The 20,559-nt window shown below is 44.1% G+C and overlaps 1 protein-coding gene across 2 annotated transcripts in view; it reads right to left on the bottom strand.

The window, feature by feature from the left end:
* The window catches only part of FAM81B (family with sequence similarity 81 member B), a 615,395-nt gene that overhangs the window by 295,896 nt on the left and 298,940 nt on the right, over positions 1-20,559 (bottom strand). For both annotated transcript variants that reach the window (XM_085632493.1, XM_085632492.1), the window contains exon 6: positions 5,422-5,528. In XM_085632493.1, coding sequence (XP_085488619.1) covers positions 5,422-5,528 — 107 coding nt within the window. The remainder of the gene's footprint in view (positions 1-5,421; positions 5,529-20,559) is intronic.

Raw genomic sequence — 20,559 nt, 5'->3', positions numbered from 1 at the left:
TGGGTCAGTTGACGTTTTTTTGCCAAGGACCCGCTAGTATAGGCACTATAGCAGGTGCCTCAATGGTCATTGGGCCCTGATTTGTTAACCCTTATTAGGTAAGGTGGGCTGCAAGTGATGTAACCCAGTTAGGCCAAGGTGGGCTGCTAGGGATGTAGTAAGTCTTGTTGATGTTTCAAGCCCCTATCCTACCCTGTTGGGCACCCGCTCTACATGTAGGTCCTAATTAGTTAACCCTGATTAGGTCAAGGAGAGTTTCTATGGATGTAACCCTGTTTAAGCCAAGGTGGGCTGCTAGAGATGTAGTAAGTTTTGTTGATGCCTTTATCCCCTATCCCGCCCCCTCGAGCACCGCTTTACATGTAGGTCCTATATATGCACCTTGTCACTTTCTATGTGATTCAGGGACCATAGGCAACAACTATGTGACTCTACTTAAGATCATGGTGGGCTGCTAGGGATGGAGTACGCTTTTCTCTTTTCCTTTTGATGCTCAAACCCATATCTCGCTTTGTTGAGCATGGGTCTACCTCCAAGATTTAACATGCACCTCTGCCCTTTAGGTGTGGTAGTTTCCCAGGCTCATGATTGGGAATTATTTTTTTATAATGTCCAGGTGCCTTAATGCTCATGGGCAGTGATCAGTTAACCCTTTTAGGCCAAAGTGGGCTGCTAGCTGTGTAGTAAGCTCTGCTGATGCCTTGTGTCCCTATACTGACCTGTCAAGCATCCGCTTTACATGCAGGTTCTACAATGCACCCCAACACTTTATTCATGCTTCAGCACATATAGGCAGTGGCTATTTGACTTTGTCCACATCAAGGTTGGTTGTTAGGGATGTAGTACCTCTAGGATTTAATATGCACCTCAGCAATTTATGCATGGGAGCTACCCCAGACTTATGATTAGCAATGGCATTTTATTAATGTGATATTATCTATTTATATTACTGGTGTTACCTTTATAATGGTTTGTATATTCCTTTTTGAATAATCAGTACTGGTGATATGTGAATGCAGGTCTTGACAATGTTTATGGTTTTTATTGACTAACAAATTATTATTTTTATTTTCCATGCCTTGTGAAAGTGGGTTTCAGGCTTTGAATCAGTGATCACCCAGCTGACACGATGTGGTAGTGAGCCATATCTCAAGAATTGACCATAATTTAACCCAAACCGCTTTATAAGTGAGGAGAAGATAAGTTGCCCTTCTAGGAAAAGTTGGCCCAAACAGGTGATGCTCAACCTATCCCATCGGTACGAATTCAGGGCTGTAATTCGACCCTGGAGTTAGGCGAGACCCCCTCAGGGGTATTGTAGGAGCATATGGGTGATATGTTTAGTAATGTGCAGGCTTTTAGCAAAGCATTGTAGTGCCATCCTTAGAAGGCACCTCACAAGCGAGTTGCACTTTTGAGAGTTTGAGGGCATGGAGCTCCTGGTGACTTCAGAAAGTGTTTCAGGTTAACACATCTCTTCTGGCAATCCAGCGAGATAGCTACTGCAGTTGTGCAGCTAGGTAATAATGGTAAAGGTTGGGCACTCTCAGACTCCCTTTATTAACTGGGAGTTTGAGATTGGTGAGCGCCACCCTACGGTGCCCTGTGTGCCAGATGGGATCTCCCAGAAGAGAAACTTATTAATGAAAAATCTTAAGAAACAGAGGTCAACTGACAAACAATTATAGGACACACAGAAGCGTGACCTTCTTTGAAAGGGCGACCTGACAGCGACGAACAAGGGTAAACCCTTCAAGAAACCGACCTGCACTCTGAGAGGCCAATCATCTTGATAAGATTGCCTTAGGGAGGTCACAATTAAAGATATATATTTGAATGCAGAAGTAGTGGAAGGAGGTAAGTTTCCAGCAGAATGGGCTGCCCCCCACATCAAATTCAACTTGATGGGCCAAGGGGTCAGGAGGAAGAGACAGTATTTGCTTCAGCTGACATGGAGACCTGATTGTTGGCCAAAATCAGATAAAAACCTAATTATGGAGGAGTTATCACTGCGCAGATAATGTAAATATAGTAGAACGTTATCCACAGAAAGGGATATGGTGTGTGTTGTTTTGTGCAGGGGACCACCCCCTCTGCCCTTGCATGCACCGCAAGCAGTTCCATGGCAGGGTGAAGGGGAAGGAGGAAATAAGTCAGCCTGGCACATCCCCCGGTGGATAGGGAAAGAGGAACAGATTAAGCAACCCAGAAAGTCTGGTGGCATAGAGAAGCTATCTGAGGCTTTTTCCAGGTCCAATACAGTACACGCTACTTTGGTACAGCGTTGGAGAGCTGCTTCCATGACCGTTTATAGCCGCCTTATGTTCTGAGAGGTGCTCTGGCCTGGAATAAACCTAGTCTGCTCCATATGTATAAGATGGGGAAGTGCCTGACGTATTCGATCACCTAAGATCTTATCAAGGATTTTATAGCCAGTGTTCAGGATAGAAACAGGATGAGAGAAAACAGGGGCTTTCAGGTCTTTGCCCGACTTTAGGGCTGGGACGAGCAAGCCTCCTGTAAGGGGGGGGGGGTAGACTACTGCCAGCTGCTGCTGATTCATATACCTAGGCTTGTGGTGTATGCTGGATTTTGTCATTTTGGTATTGTTTGGTTAAGATAAAGATACTTTATTTTTCTAAACTGGTGTGGTGTCCATTTGTAGTGTTTTCACTGTGTTACTGTGTGTTTGGGTGCAAATACTTTACACATTGCCTTTGGGATATGCCTGTCTGCTCATGCCAAGCTACCAAGGGGTTGAGCAGGGGTTATCTAATGTGTGTACCTCCCTTATCTTGACTAGAAGGAAGGGTCCCTACTTCGACAAAGGTGCATATCCCTGCCAACTAGACACCCCCATTTCTAACACTCATAGTCCTACCCAAAACCAACTTGCCCATGTAAAAGCAGTCCTTCAGTCCGTTGCCCGATTCATCTCCAGAACTAGGAAATTCAATCATATCTCACGATCTGGGCATCACTTAAATGACTTTCCCTTGAGGCGTAGAACACGTACAATATCTACAGCATCACCTAAAAAGTCATACACATGAATACCCCAAAATATCGACCAAATAAATTTAGTCCAGCTGGAAGAAGCAAAGACCTAAAGGAGAGAGTAGAGAGTCTTCCTCTACCACAATCATTCCAAGTCCAAGAGTACATGAAAAACTCCACCGTGAATCATTCCTTCTCCAGTAGTCTCCTAAAAATCTACAACTCTCTATCAACCGAAGTATGCACAGGTCCTTTCTTATGTTATTCAAAACCATCCTAAAAAACATCTACTTGCCAACTCAAATCTACAGTGAAACTACCTCTGTTGAACCATTTGTGAGGACAAAACAGGTTCACTGCAGGTCTTTAACTTCTGAAACTTCCGGTCACTTGCCTCTATACATATGTCATGTTAGGAATGGTGTTTATTTGTTTCTGTGAATCCATGTCTATTCAATATGCGAAGTGCTCGGGTAGGCTCGCATAGGGTCACACTGCAAATAGCAAAACACAAAACCAAAAACACAAGATGATAAAAAATCATACAATCTAAACTACTGTGCAGCTGCACAGAATCCAGATACATCAGTGTAAGAAATTGGCTTATTAGCTGAGAGGAGTGATAGCCCCCAAAAGTAATAAGCACAATCCTCATCAGAGTGAAGCACAAAAGTCAAGAAATAAACCTGTGCTTAACTATCTGGCAGCTTGGCACAAAAGCTGTCAGATTTAACTTAACGAAAATGTGCAAAGTATTTATGCAGTATTCAAACAGTAATAAAGTAAAAACAGAGCACTAGAAAAATCCCAAACCACATTAGAAAAAGTGAGTACATTCAAATAAATGACACCAAAAAGACAATAATCCAATAAGCAGAACCAGCGTTATGAATTTTTAGATTTCATGTAAATATAGTACCAAGAAGAAGAAAAGAAAAACACTGTAGTTGTCTGATTGTGCTGGATCGGGTCAAAAGGTCAAGGGTGATAGAGTGCGGGTCGCATACAGGGGTCAGGTTCATCTCTGTTAAAGTTTACCTTTTCACACAGTCCCGTTTCACACTAGGAGCCTCAGCCAACGGCTTTGTGTTGGCTGGAGCCGTTAGGAGATCGTTGTTGGTGAGAACAACAGGTCGCCATCTGTCTTCACGTTGGCAGGAAATGCAGGGGGTGAATTGCCATCGCGAAGAGCCACAAACTTCTAGATTTTCGTCTGGAGTCCAGTTTTTGCAGATTTAAGGGTGGAGGAGTACACTCTGACACCAGCAGCCAACTGTCAGGGCCTGGGAGGCAACTCTAGGACACAGGGCTCAATCCAGCAGAGGCCAGCACAGGCTTAAGGCAGGTCCAGTTGACACTGGTCAGCTGGGTAGTTGCATGAAAGTCCTCTAGAAACTTGTTGTGTAACTGTAGCTTAAACACAAGGTCAGCCAACTGACCATTGGAGTCAGTTCTGGGGACCCAGTTCTGAGGATCCTCTGTTCAAGGCAAGTAGCTCCAGTCTTCCTTCTTCAGCAGAGCACACCTTCTTCTGAATCTTCCACAGGTTCTGGAGGGTTCTGATGCGAGGTTTTGAGGGTTACATGTGTATACCCAGTGCCAGCCTGTGTGGTGTGGAGGCCCCTCTCTTTGTCTGTCTACCCCTAAACTGGTTCTGGTCAGTTCTTCACCTTCCCCAGTGTCTAGCTCCAAACTGTGTAAGGTAACAAAGGGTAGGCAGGCCCAGGTGTCAGCTGCATTTGCCAGTGACAGGGCTGGCAGCTTTAGAAGGCTAGCTTATGCGACCCTTTGAAACTTACGGAGGGCTGATTACAAAAGGTGTGAGGTCTGACAATCAGCCATCCACCCACATGCAGATGTGTAGGTACAGAGGCATGTTTAAAAAGTTATTTAACTTGTACATTATTTCTATGTAATTTATGCACATATTCCTTTGTGAGGTAGCTGTTTTGACATCTCGTTCATCAGCCGCAGTCCGTGCAGGTAACATCGGTGGGTCCGCATGGGGGCGGGGGTATTTCGAGGGACGATGCTAAGGCAAAATGTATTATTTATTTAATTTGACCTACGGCATCGTCCCTAGAAATCTCCCCCCACGCGGCCCCACCGATGTTACCTGCACGGACCGCAGCTGTCGTTTATCAGGATTCCTCAGGAACTACTTCATTTCGATACCATGTACATGTTGCAGCATTTGATTTCTACTTTGTTTAGATATTTGGAATAGCTTTACTGCATCTGAGCAGAAGCAATGAAAACCTTCAGCCTTTCTTCTCATGGATGCATCTTCATTATACAGTTGGTGCCTAGTTTCTCAATGCGGAGAGAAGAGTGAATGTACTTCCTCGGCCTGTGCCAGGCTGTCATTGTGCTCAGGCTCTCATCTATGCCCATTAATGTAATTAAAATCTTTCATTCACTTACTTGTAGTCGAGAAGCTGAAGTTCGTGGATCTGCTCCCCCTGGGCTGTCTTTGCTTTGGAGCTCTGCTCGCTGATGGAAGTTTCCATCTTGCTTAAGAGCTGCATTACCTGATTTGATTAAAAAGGGAACAGCATCATGAGCCAAAGAAATTCTTGGTGACCTTTTTCGCTTCGTTTCCCTAAAGACGTTGCAGCAAGATAGATTTAATGTTCTACACTGTCTTTTTAGTCTCACTCATCAGTTATAACCTAAAACTCTTTGAAGAAGATATAAGGTTGTTTACCAATGTTTTAATTACTTTGAAGAAGCTGTTCTTTCCTCGTAGCTCGTGACATCCAAACAGTTTAACAAGAACCAATATATAGACAACTTTTGAACCTGGTACAGCTTACACACCAGCTGAAAACCATTGGCCTGATTTACAAAAGTAGGTTACACTTTTGAATAAGTTTACACCTCTTAATAAGTTTACTACTTCCAGTCTTCACAAACTCTGAGTTTAAACTTACTACAAAGGTGTAAATTACCTGTCTCCACCCCCAGAGTAATGTGATTGGCTTACTCTTGTGTGGCTGGGTGATGGTCCTCCCTAAACCCTTCCCTGGCTATAAGCATGCTCCTTTTACTCATCCCTAATCCAATCCCATTTAGTGGAAAGCCAGCGCCTTTTCCCACCCACACCCATGTGTCCCTCCCACATTTACTCTAAAATCTATACTTGCACGTGCGGAGACATTGCAATCAGAGTGGAGAACACCGCACATAAAAGTATTGGCAAAACGTACCTTTTGTAGTATGTTTTGTAGTGCTACAAAATACAGCTCAAGACACAGGCCTTTTGAGTTGTTGAATGATTTGCCCATCAATTTACAGAAGGTAGCAACTTTGAACAGGCACAACATCAGAAAGTGAAATAAGTAGTCAAATATTTTGTTTCATTTGATAAAACTGAGACAATGACATGATTCACAATTAAATATATATAGGAATATTTACTAATTCACCTAAGTGTAACTCTACTCCTTTAGCTATTCACCATTTCTGAGTGTAGATGTACACCCAGGTGTAACCTCCTCCTCCCAAATCAGGGGGTGAAGGCTCTTATAAAAGGATTTATGAGTTTAGAGCTATAACTAGTATCTGTGCGTAGGTGGATGGAGATCTCCGCCACTGTGTTGGAGAGCTCCCTATGGGAAAGTGTTTATTATTATTTTTAAAAATATATACAAAATATTTTAATGTATAATATAAATGTAAATTCATTAACAATGTTTATTATTAACCAGGACCTAATAAAATAAAATGTTAGAGCATACTAACTAATCAAATTAAATGTGTATTAAATAATTCAATAATTGAAATATATTTAATTTCTAAATAGTTTTTAACAAAAACAATTCCTTCTCTCACTAACATCTATATTTTTACTTATTATGCAGAACAGCTCATTAAAAGTTGTGTTAAATTAATTAACATTATTTATCATTTTGAATTTTTGCTGTACCTGTGAGTGGCCATACGTGGTGATTGCTTTACTCTAAGGATGGGCTGAAGCACATTGGAGTTTGTTTTGACACCTTTTGCTACTTTAGATGTGTAGACTGTGAATAGTAATGGCATTACTCTTTTGTGGGTTTGTCCCCCTTGTTTCTGCCACATTTATTGCAAAAATGTTTGCACCCATATGTGAAGATCACCATCACCTTGGTAGAGATCGTGGCACAGAAAAGATAAGGGAGGCGGAGGTCTCCGCCTGTGGGTTTGTAAATAGCATCTTGTAGCATGTCAGTAGTACTTCTATAATACTACTTTATGTATTAAAAAATGCAGTTTGTGAATTGGTCCCAATGTGTCCACTACACAGCTGTTTTGGCACACCAAAGTGCAAATTAAATGTGCATGAAAACCTGTTTGTAAGGATGAGCGCCCAGAAGCCAACACACTCTCCTGGTATGCAACAGTACAGGGTCACACAGCCACTCACTGATTAGATATAACAACCACTTAAACAGGAGTTCGGTTAAAACCCTTTGTGACTGTAAAAACATTTCCTAGCACTTTAGTCTAATTGGTCCTTATGGCAGGGCGGCAGCCTTCTTTACATTTTGCACCATTGGAATTGATTAACATTTGCATTGTTAATCAACTAAACTACAGTAACAGTACATATGATCATTGTTGGACTGGCCTTTTGGACAGTCAAGTACTGTCAGATGCACAAGCTTAAAAGGTCAGTTTGTGGGCCATTTATTTTGGTACCGTGGACTGTGATGGGATCAAACAAACCCTACTACACAATATCCCTTTCCAGCTGGCCCACCTGGCAATGACACACTGCCCGTAAGGCTAATCCAAAACTGTGGAGAAGTGCAAAGAAAGGCCTTGCTCTTCAGCCAGTCATCAAGATTGTAGCAGGCTCTCATCTTCCTATAGGTGGTTATTATAATGTATTGTTCCTCAACATTTCATTCTACCACCATATTCCTTTTAACATAGGTGTTAATTCACCAAAATGCCAGGGATAGCGAAAGTGACAGCATCCCAACATTTAGCCGCTGATGACCTCACAGGAAGTGACCTCACATTCATTTTCGAACCTGGTGATATTAGAGAAGGTGTTGCCACATGACCTTTAACATAATGGCATTAAGGTAGTATACAAGCCACGTTTTCATTCAGTAGTCTCTCAGTCCAGGGGTCGTAAAGGTAAGTTTTGGGGTCACAATGAGCAACCCTGGGGTGGCAGCCGTGACCCCTGATGACCCCTAAAGGACGTTCATGGCTTTTATCCTCAACGATTGTGTCACATCTATGAACCATCAGGCGGTAGCCTGACCCCCAATGATACATAGTGCAACGAGGTGCCAGAGCTGGTATAGCGCCTTCTTGTGTGCACATATTCTTTACTGGCTACCACAGCATACTCTGGGGACACTGCTAGGGTTTTTTCAGCTTAACATAACAAGAATGGACCTGAAGAGATTGTGGGGCGGCCACGAGCACCACAGCTACACATGGCTGAGGTGGAGAGCACAATGTATCATCAATGCCCTGTAGTTAGTTATATTTTAGAATGATAGTCCCTTTGCACCAAATTGGATAGGGTATAATATGGCCAGAGTGGGCCTTGTCAATATTGAAACAACAACAAAACGTGTAAACCTCAATCATTCATATATTTATACACACAAATACTATGGATCAGAGAGAAGGTATTTACTTTACATTGAAGTTTTGATTGACAATCAAAATAGAAACTTCAAACTTACACTTTTTCCAATATACTAAGCATCTATATTGCACATTACAAAAGATAAAATTCATACATTTAGGATAGCATTCTTCTTATAATGCATCTCATCATTCATACCACATATACATCCTAGTCATTCTAATAAAATCATTAAATGTCTCATATATTTTCAACTTGATCTTGAATCTTTCCAATTACACTATTTATCACAATGTATTATTTATACTTAGTGACCCAATTTATCATTATGTGTGTGACATTTCCTGATAGTGCCAATTTCGTTTTTCGCTATTGAAAAGCTATCTGTCCAATAAGCTAACATGGGAGTTACTTTGTAACATCTTACAAGTATAACTTGTCATAGGGACATGGTAGAGAAGTGGCCTTTAGGCTCTTTGAAGTCAGAATTTAATAACACACCATTTAGTGAAGGTGGTTTTTAAATTGTGTGCTCAGAGACTCTTGCCACAAAGAGAACAAAGACAAAATGGGGTATAAATAGTGGATCTTAAACGCCAGAGAACTAGATCACTTCTGGACTCAAGAGGAACATTTGCCAAGGAGAAGAGCTGGATAGCTGTGAGGAGGGGTACCGCCCCTTTGCTGTGTGCTGTGTGGGATTGGCCTGCAGCTGCTGCTTCTGCCAAGGTAAGGACAAAGAATGGAACCTTGCTGTGAAACCTGCTTGAAGTAAAATCTCCAAGGGCTTGGGTGTGCTGGCCTCCTGTTCTGAAGTCTCAGGGACACAAAGACTTCACCTTCAGCTCCTCTGAACTCTACTGCTGAGAATTCTGACCTGCCAGGAGGTGCCTGTTCCAGTTTTGGGCCTCTGGAGGTTGTTCCTACTGCTGGGAGCTGGAAGAAACCTAATAGAAGCAAGAAAGCCAATTTCTTATACCATCAGTGACGTCGCTGTGACACCACGACCTGCACCGAGGCCAGGGGCACCGCTTGTGGATGCACAACGCACCACCCTGCCTGCACCGCAACTCCGGTGCCCTTCGACACCTGCCGATGCCTGCAGTTATCGGCCTTCCTGACGGCAGCGCTCGCACCGACATTGTCACCATCTGCATCTAGTTATCGTGGCGCCGATAACTGCTGAGGGTGAAGCCACGAACTTGCCGACTTTGCATCACCGCAACAGAACCGACGCCCCTGTCCTATATTCGACACATCACCTCCTTGTGGACACAAAGCCTCTCCTCTCCTATTGCATCATCATAGACTTCGTTGTCCAAGGTACTGTTTTTTAGGCGGTCTGTGTGACTCCGTGCCCGACGCCGTGCACCTTGCGGTCGGCGTCGTAATTTGGATTTAGTGCTGTCATAACATCGTAATAGCTCCAGGTGGAGCTATTTGTGTCTACAAGTTTTATTTTTGAAATAACTGTTCTAAAATCGCATTTTACTACCTGGAAGTTGGATTTTTGTCATTTTGGTCTTGTTCTGTTTAGATAAAGATACTTTATTTTTCTAAACTGGTGTGGTGTCCAATTATGGTGTTTTCACTGTGTTACTGTGTGTTTTGAGTACAAATACTTTATACATTGCCTTTGGGATAAGCCTGTCTGCTCGTGTCAAGCTACCAAGGGGGTGAGCGGAGGTTATCTAAAGTGTGTATCCCCCTTACCCTGATAAGAAGCAAGGGTCCCTACCTGGACAAAGGCACATACCTCTGCCAACTAGAGACCCCCAATTCTAACACAAGTCCATTAATACCCCATGTTAAGTCTAGTTAATAGAATGACTTTTGAAAGGAATAAAAGCCTCCAATTGAAAGTGGTTGAACATACCTGAGGTGAGATTTATTTTTCTAGGTATCCGATTACCATCCAAATACAGCTAGTGTTCGTGACACTTAACTAAAGTGATATACGACCCACAGAGTCACCTCAGGTATGTTCAACCATGCTTTGAGGTTTTATCTAAATGCGCTAAACATTACATAGGAAGTCAATATCACATTTTTTGTTTTTTATGCACTTATCCAATGACCCATAAAGTTCACTTTCAGTTGGAGGCTTTTATTCCTTTCAAAAATATATATCCCCATTCCCAAATCCCCGGGGCAGCTAAACTAATTAAAAGTGAGATGACTGCATGTCCCACCTCCCTGACCCATTAATGGCCCCCAGAGAGCCCTGCGTTCCAGGGAGCCCATCCCGGGTACAGCGGATTCCCTATCCACACCAGAATAGGTGGGAAATCTGTGTTTGTTCCCGCTTGGCGGGAGAAACACAAAGTCTGCTCCCAGCCACTGGGAGCTTTAAAAATGCTCCCACCAGGTAGAAGCAGACATTTGATCTGTTTCCCAAGCAGATCATAATGCTGCTTCCGCCCAGAAGGAGCAGCATAAGTATCTGTTCCCTGTAGGCTGGAACAAATCCTGCTCCCGCTGCATATAGGGAGGCGGCTGGGGTCACTGGGGCCTTGGGGCTCCCCTGCGGCACCAAAGAGTGTATGGTGGGTGCCCTAGGTGGGCACCAGGACACACACCTTTAAGAAATACAAGCCTGGGGGGGTGGGTGCCAATAACAGCTCGAGAAAGCTGACCGCGCGGCCCCCTCCCTTTATTTTAAGTAATGGCCCTGGGGATGGAGTTCCCAGAGCCTAATATGCTCAGGGAAGGTGGCCACACGACCCGCTCCACTTTAATTAAAAAAAAATGCCATCATGGATGGGCTCCCCATGCTCTTATAAGGCTCGGGAAAGGTGAGCCACTGAGCTCTGTTCTCCTTTATTTTAATTAGTGGTCTTGGGGATAGGGTCCCCAGGGACTAATAAGGCTAGGGGAGGATGGCCACATAATTAATGCAACGTATTTTAAAGTCGATATTCTGCTTCTGGTGTAGAGATTAGACGCCAGATGTATGACCATTTTTGCATGCGCAAACGGGTTTGCGAACCCGTTTTCGCATGCAAAAACAGCATGGTGAATGTACAAACCCTATTTTGCGAGTCGCAACTTCAGCCTACCCAACTCGCCAAAGCCATTCTCCAACAACAGAATCCCGTGTACCAAACAGTCATGCACTAGCATTTGCAAGTGGGGCACACCTATCAGGGGGGGTCGCAGGTGCCTGAAATTTCATTCCATTGATATGGGAGTTGGCCTAGTGACCCACATAAATATGCATCATTTACGTACATTTGCTGTTCTCATTTTAAAAGATAACACATATTTGTTCCATGCCACATTGACTTATATTTTGTCTGTGCAGTCTGTTTCATATGACTATACTCCTGGACCGCCCATCAGTTATGCCTGATTCACTGCCAATATGCCTGTTAACATATGCAACAAAAACAAGGGAAGGCCTTTGCCTATGCAGAGGTCTGTGTAGGCTTTGTAGCATACACCTAATGCTGGCTGCATCCTCACTCCGACCTTACCAAACCAAATGGCATGTGGTGTTGATGGAGCAGGGTTTTTACTTTAAAACCAAATACCTGTTTCATTTTCGCATGTTATAATTAAAAGTACTACTGATTAATTATTAATCGCTAAGGATTTGTCGAGTCTTGTCTAATCAACCTGGGAATGCTATTGCATGGCTAAAATAATAAGTGAACTAAGTTGGTGAGCAAACTGACAAAAACAGATGTTGCTTATGTGATGTTATTTGGTTTGCGCTTATAATTAATATGCATTAATGGCTTTTGATGTCGCAAATGGCTAGATAAAATACATACACATAAGGGTATTAGCAGGGGAATGACACTGTATAATCATTTCCGTGCAGTAATTATGTTTTGTGTTTCTTTTTACTTAAGTTGACCATTGTGGCCTGCTAGAAAATGGCTACCACCCGCAGCCTGTATTTGAGTAGATGGAAAATTTGCAAGGAGGCTTCGCGCTGACTGTGACCTTGCCCTCCTGTCAAACTGAAAAGCCATGATCATGACGACAAATCCGGGAGAGATGCCAAATGCCCCTGAACATGAAATTTGTTGCTAAACCAAATACTGACTTTATGAACTTGTAATGATCCCACGAATGGGATACAATTTATCCAAAAGAGACATCCGTAGAAGTAACAAATTAGTTATGGACTCCTTATTTCTATTCATTATTTGAGACGATCAATGTGTGTGAAAAACTACCAATGTAACTCAATGTACCAAGACGACATTATTTCCGCCATTCATCCGTTTTGTACGATATGATTGCAACATTTTGGAATGTAATTTTGGTACAAATATTAGTAGACTAGAGAGGTCTAGTGTCACTTCTTCCCGAACTGATGATCCGAGGTCCCGATGCTGACGGAGAGGACGGTGACTCTACATGACGGCTAGAAACTTTGATTAATTTGCTGAGGACCGGTTCTGACTTAGGATCTGACTTTTAGCCAGAATAGGTAAATATGAGAGAAATTAATTTGCATTTAATTGGCTTTTCTTACAATTTTAGATAAACAATATTCTGTTTGAATTACTGTGTCGAGTGGTTCTTTTATTGTCATGTTTATTGAATTTATTTGCTTATTGTAAAATGTTTCACCAGATCTATAGCAACTAGTTGATGCCATTGACCTCAGGGTACATGCAGATTGGTTAGGTATCGAAAGTGTTTCCCCTTATACATGGTACGGATAGAGTGGTAGGATGAATGTTGGTGTAATGGGCCCCACCAGCGTGTGATGTGTGTGTGCGTGTGTGACTGTGAAATCACTCCGTCTGTGGAAGTAGAGGGGATTTGAAAGCTCCTATCTGCACTAGTGTCTCATTCATCGTCCCCCATTGAATCTGCAGGGGTTTTTTGATACTTTTGCAGTGTTTTCACGAAGTCCATTGCACTCCTGGGGGTCGCAAAAATGTTCTGCTTGCCCTCCACCTCTGTTCTGAATCTAGCAGGTTACAGCATTGCATAGGGGACATTCTCAGCCTGCAGTTTCTTTTTGAACAGGAGAAATTCCCTCCCTGCCGCCTGTACAGTAGCGGTAAAGTTAGGGGAGAACTCAATCACATTATCATCATATACAATTTTTTGTTTCTCCCTCTCTAGGCCTAATATTGTGTCCCTGTCCCAATAATTAAGTAGCCGCACAATCACTGGATGCAGCGGAGCCCCCGGTACCTTGCGCGCCGCTATCGACCAGTGGGCTCGTTCCACCAGCATCACCATAGAGAGGTTCTCTGGCCCAAACACCTACTTGAGCATCGATTCTATATGTAATTTCATTCGGCCTGCGTTGGTGGACTCTGGTAGCCCAAAAATGCAGAGATTATTTCGGCATGACCTCGCCTCCAAGTCCTCATTTTTGGCTTGTATCACCGCCAATACCTATGCCATATCGAGACCCTTGGTTGTGACTGTTTGGAGGTTGTCCTCCGTGGTTGAGATTTGTTGTTACGCTCCTCCTGAGCGGGCACCCTGTTTATCCAATCTAGTGGCAAAGAGATCCATTCGTATATTTAAGGCATCAATTTTTCCATCAATGGATTGCAAGCCGTTCTGCATTGCTATTAGTGTCGCCTCCAGGACAGAGGGGCTTTTCTCTGGCAGATCCTGTTCAGAGTCTGAAAGTGCATGTTGTTGGGACTTAGAAGATTTTCAGGCCCCAAACGTGAGGCGCGCTTGTTGTTTGTCTGTTTTCCCAATGGTGGGCTTGGTGTTTCCTCCCTACTGCATGGCGGGAAGCCAGGATGTAGGCCTTGGCCTCCACTTAGTTCATACACCCACCTATCGAATACTTCCAACGTTCACTTCTTCCAGCTTTAATAACTTACTCCCACCGTAGCAATCCACTGTAGGGTACACAGTTCATTCAGCAACAATCCTGACTCTCACATGGCATTGGCTGTGTTATATCTCCCTGCAGCCCAGCTCGTCCCAAACTCATGCAGCCACCGGGCTCACTTGTGTATTTGCGCCAATGTAGGCCGCAGCCACCGGCCTTGATTATGCAGGCTCGCCAAGACAGACCGCCCACCATGGCGTTAGTGCTTGCTCAGCCAGCCAGCCGCTCTTCCACCAGGTCTGCCTACAATCACTAGGCACGACCCAACTGTTCACTTAGAGTCCCAGGTTATTTGTATGCGATCCTCTGGGACTTTGATGAGGCCCAAGCCTCCCATACCAGAGCTGCATCTTCCCGCGATGCCCGATCCGCCCAGCCTAGCAGGGCTTGTTCCTCTCCTAACCCTTGCTCGCACCTGCGGAGCACAGCTCCTTCTTATATCTGCTCAGCAGCCAGGGCCTTCGCGATCTCCCGCCGTCAGGTGCCACCGGCTCCTTCTCAGTCCTCCGACAGCTCCGATATCACTGCACAGTACTGACGGCCGCCATCTTGCCATCTCGTTGCATTTCCCGGCCTCCAACTCTGAACGCCAAATATCGACACTGCAATGTCTGTTGTGGTTGTCACTTGGTCCAGGAGTGATCATGCTGCGTTTCTCGTCCGATATCTGCAACTGACAGCAGCAGATGTGCTTTGTTTGCTAGGATCTTGGACGGATAATTGCACTCGGCCGGCAGAGCTGCTCTTGGAAGCAGCCATCTTGCCGCCGGCTCACGAGCGACCGCCATGAAAGGAGGCTAGGTCACAGCAAGTGCTATTACTGAAGTCAACAAAAGCATACAGTAGATGAAAGACTACCACGCATGCAAAAAGTCAACTATTCAAATACATGTCCGAGGTTACACATAAACTGCTTTTCTGGGGTGCCCAGCATAGGTACATGATGGCCAGATCCCAGTCAGATTTTCAGAATATCCACTATGTAAACGTTTTCTACTTGGATTCATAGTATGTAATTTTATGTTATGTGAAAATCCTAAACAACTGACATGAATTTGGTCCTCATGGACATACTATAGACCTATCCACTTTAAACAAAATAAAGGGGTTCGTTAGTGCACTTTTGGAAGCAGAAGGCTATTTGCTTTCTTTGTAATAAGAAACAATAAATCAGTCCTTCTGATCATTATTGTGGCCTGTTGGAGGAAACTCAGGCTCAATGTGCTGTACAGATGTTAATTAACCTGGCCTTCCCTCTTATTGATTTCTTTGCATCCCAACCATCCGTGTTGCCACATCACGCCCTGTCCTCAGGACACCATGTTTCCAGCCCAGGGCTTATCATTTGAAAGCCAAATGTATGTAAGAGTGCTAGTCCTAGATTGTATCTCCTAAACAACCTGGCGCAGCACATCTTATGGTAAAGATTTGTCAGAGATGGGAATATGGTGTCCTGATGACATTGTGGCAAGTAGCAACACTAACTGATCCACACCGCTTACTTCATTTCCTCCTCTCTGCCTCCCGCACCTCTCTATTTCCAGGGAAGCGCTCATTTCTTGGTCACCAGCTCACAACATTAAAAATAAGGGCAGGCTTGTCTGTACCACAGTGACCCCTTAGGCTTGAAAGGTGCAGAAACAAAGAAAGATTTGTGTAAATCCACAGGAATGATTGCTTTGGGTATGGTACAAGTAAACACATGCTGGCAGCCAATGGTACGTTTTGAGAAACAGATTGACTCCCGTGTTCATGATTAACCCAAGCATGCTTTCTTTCCAGTCCAAACGAATCACAGCACTTCCACACGATTTGTTCTGTATACCAAGTGACGATTCCTCCTTGAGGGTGGAGGAGCGTCTCTCCCCTCCCCCTCCCACTGACAGTGCAGCGAGCATGAAAAATAAAATGGTAATGAACATATTTCATTACCATTTAATTTTCAGTTCAGCCAAGCCAAGTGGCAGCGCTGGGTGGGGCCATAGCTGCTGAGTGGCAGCAGGGAGCAGTGTTACTGCTCCAGTTTAAACTGCGCATGTCACTTTGGCCGGCTGTCTTGCGACGGGCAGCCTTATATTAGCATTCAGCATTCAGCTGTCTTAGACAGCTGTGTGGAGAGCATGCACAGACCCTCAGTGCCTGAGCATTGAGGCAGTCCGCTCCAGCCAATCATGGTGCTTCTCTCATGCTGCCTAACATTATCAGCAGCATGAGAGCAGCATCAGGTTAGTTAGGGAAGTGGCTCAGAGACTCCTTGCTGCCTTGGAGCCTCGGGCAGCAGTAGGACCGAAGAGGAACACTAGGACGAGGTAGTGGGTAAGTCGCATATTTTATTTTTTAATAAAACTGCTTTCATACCCTCTTGCAGGCAGTGTGAGAAACTTGCTCTGCCTTGGTTCCTTTCAGCCTCAACTCCAGTGCTCTCAATTGTGGCCCGTCATAAACACTGTTTATAATGGGCCACAATTGAGACCTGTGGGGGTTTCTCACAGTGCCTGGAAGTGGGTCAAACTTTTCGCCCCACAGTTTTATAAAGTAAGCGGCCGCTACTGTGTATACCTCGGACCTCTCTCAAAATACTGCTGCAATATTGTGTTTTATAATGCAATATTGTGTTTTATAATGCAATATTGTGTTTTATAATGCAATATTGTGTTTTATAATGCCTATCACCACAGTTGTGCCATTTCTGAAGGCTGTAGGATCTAAGACCACCACTGAGTTCTATGATACTCCTGGTCAGAAGATCACTGAGTTGGCCTTGCTGAGTTTCAAAGTTATGGCCTACAGATCGTAGCCGTTTTCCCAGCATGCCAAAAGCTTTTTTTCATGAACAGTTACATTTCTCATTCTAATATCTCAAAAATCGCAGAGTTCCATATAATATGAAAGAAAGGAAGAACCGACAGAATCATAATCTTCAGAAATGATTAGTACACACAAAAAATCTACAACTGCCTGCAGACAAATTGGCGACGTAAAGTTATTTTCATCTTGATCTCAAAACAATATAAACCTAATAATAATTCAACATTTTTGTACTGGTTAAAGATTTCCCTACATATTTTACTTCAATTAAAAGGAGTGCTTGATATTTCGCATTTCTTTCCAAACTGTGTTGGCTGAACTATCCTGATGCTCTTTTTGACACTGGAAGGAGGATGATGCCAAAGTAATTTATTGATTAATATAACATTTTTCCTTTAGAAAAACTGATCCATAACATCCCTTCAGAGATTCCCACTGTTCTGTTCACTAAGAGGCCGGGTAATGAGCCATGTCCAGCTCCCTGTGCCTTGTTTGCTTCTGTCAGAAACATTGATCAATTGTAACTGTACTCACTCCAACTTTCATGAAAGAATATCTAAGTGTTCCCAATCTCTTTTGTACAGTCTGTACCCAGCACCCTTCTCTTAGGAATCAAGCTTGTGCTGTCCTTCCAATGTTTGCACATCTTGCGCTGTCTCCAAGGCCCACAGCATGTGCGGCTGGTGAATTGTGATGCGTGGTAACTCCTGTTACCCCACATATTGCAATCATGGCTTTTGTGATCAATATGAACAGGTTCAACATGCCAATATTCATCAGAGGTAAAATTTCTGGTGTTTACCGGCACATGCGGATTGAGATGCGAAAAGCACTAAAATCCATATCTTATTCCTCAAAAACTCATAATTGTGTGGTCTTTATTACCCTCAATAAATTACTACTCAGCAGAGCTGGATGTTATCAGGCGCAGTAATTGTCACACGTAAAGAGGACCATAGGGCCTCCCATAAGTATGCGTTTTATTTGTATGCATAGCAAGTCATTTAGATTAAACCTCCCCGCTGTAGCTTACCCTCAGCCCCTCCACCACAGTAACACATGGTGTGGATCAGCATGCGTCCTGTGCCACAACTGGCATGCAGGCTTTTCTTCCCTTGTTCAGACGTATGACGGAAGAGCTCTCGCACCTTTGCCTCCTCTTACCTTTTCAGTACCTTATAAAAAGGCTGCTGAGGATTCAGGTGAGGGCCAAGGACTGGGAATCAAAACCCCGTGTTCCACATTTGGACTCTCAAATATGCCCCATTTGCTGACGAGGATCAATGGATGGGCCGAGGGCTGAGAACTACAGCAGGTAAACATCACTTTCAGTGCCTTTTACCTTTTTATTGAGATGCTTCTCTGCGCCCTGCAAGAAAGTGTCCAGGAGTACAATGGGGAATAACCGGAGTAACAGATGACATCACAGCAACCCTGAAAGTGTGCAAGTGAAAAGGTAATTGCAAGTCTCTGTCTATTGGCTTTGCCAGGTCTACCCGACCTACATCCATGATCATTTTCGACCTTAGACCTTTGGGCATTGGCAGTGTGTTAAACTCCTCCCACTAAGGCCCTTGTTTCGAGTGGGCCGGTGTTAGGTGCAATATTTAAAGCACCTGATAAATAACAATACCGTGGGGTACGTTATTTAGCAAAAGCGATAAATAGCACCTATTATGAGTATTTCCCACCCAAATCGTGATAAAATGCTCCATTCATATATCCCAGTATATTCCGGGCCTTTTTTCTCCTTTTGAGTTCCAGCGGGTATAACCTGCCAACATGTAAAAGTTAGAGCCCTTTTTACTGAACCCGGTACATACCAGGTTGGATAAAAACCATGAAGCTCATAATTCGGATATGTGTGGTAACACTAGTTACAGAAATTATTGGGCCAGTAGTAATGAGGGCCTTAATGTGCAAATACCAGTTTTTAGGTCTGGCTGAGCCCAGCGCATGCGTTGGCTCGGAGAGACATTTTGGAGGTGAGTTTTCAAAGTGCTGCTGGCTGGCCTAGCGCTTGCGTTCATGCGAGCGTGCACGCGTGAACCGCTAGCCTTCAGCAGCACTTTGAAAACTCGTGCTTTAGCACGTCATCGCGATCACTTTCGCTTTCAGAGCGATCGCGATGACTTTCGCTTTTACGGCCGCGTGGTGTTACTTTTACTGCCGCGTGGCCAATGCTTGTTTACTTTGCATCGCATGCGGCCAGTTCCTGCCACTATCTTCATGACCACTGTGCAGGGGCAGTGCCAAGAACAACTGACACTGCATGTGGATAATTGGTCGTGTGGCCAGGCTGGACCGCATGCATAGTTCACTTGACATTGAACTGTACAAAAAAGACACGTGGCACAGAAACCCATCGCAGGTGGCACGTTTCCCCATTCTGTAACTGTAATCCGCGGTCGGGAGCCAGGGCGTGCTCACTGCCCCTAATCACAGCCACCACACACAGTATGACATTAAAAGGGCTAATGTTTATTTCAAGCGCCAAAGTCGTCTCGAATAGAAAGCAAGAGAGATGGGATGGCAAACACAAAATATAAGAAGGAAAGAATACAGTGCCAGCCTCTGAAACCGACCGGTGTCTTGAAAAGTAACCCACGGTGGTCCTCTGTCAAGGGACAGATGTGGTGCCAGTTTCCATTTCTGGTGTTCTCCCAGCTTAACAGTGCGTTGTTCTTAAAGCGGCCTGTGCCTATGAAGCGGGTAAAATTCTTTGGGTTTGCAGTTGTGGGTTCGAAGCATTACTAGGGAGTTGGCGAACACTTCCTAATACTAGAAAATGACAGGACACGCCCCTGTGTGTTGGTCTCACACGGTGTCGGTGCTGGCTTTCCTTCACATGCAGGTGACAGGTTGCCATGTCTTTGTTTTGACTTTGGTTGAGTTACAAGTTGGCCCATTTGGGATTCGTTTTAGACAGCTGCCCTGCTTGCCGAGTTTAAGAGAATTTAATGACAACATCATTTCCCAATAAAACAGAGCAGGCAACACCAAGCACATCCCTTTGTTGTTGCTCTCAGGGAAATGAGAACAGCAGTTTCAGTACCTCATTTCCTGTCGCCTTTATCAAGCCAATTACATCCATGTTTATAGGGGAAACCTCAGCAGAAAGCTTTTACTATTTCTCACAGCCCTCCAGAGTAAACTTGCGTGGAGTTTTCACACGAATTCGCTCAAAGACTTCCTCCCTCCTCCTGCAGCCCTAGGCCACGAGGGATTTTTCCAGCACACAATCACAAATTAAGAAAAAAATTGATGGAAAATCATGCGTTGTCCTCCATTGACCCGGGAGGAAATCGTACTTTCAGCACAGTGTGTGTAT

This window comes from Triturus cristatus, chromosome 2_1, assembly GCF_964204655.1.
Source record: "Triturus cristatus chromosome 2_1, aTriCri1.1, whole genome shotgun sequence".
In the NCBI taxonomy this organism is placed as follows: domain Eukaryota; kingdom Metazoa; phylum Chordata; class Amphibia; order Caudata; family Salamandridae; genus Triturus; species Triturus cristatus.
This window is presented reverse-complemented; position numbering and strand designations above follow the sequence as displayed.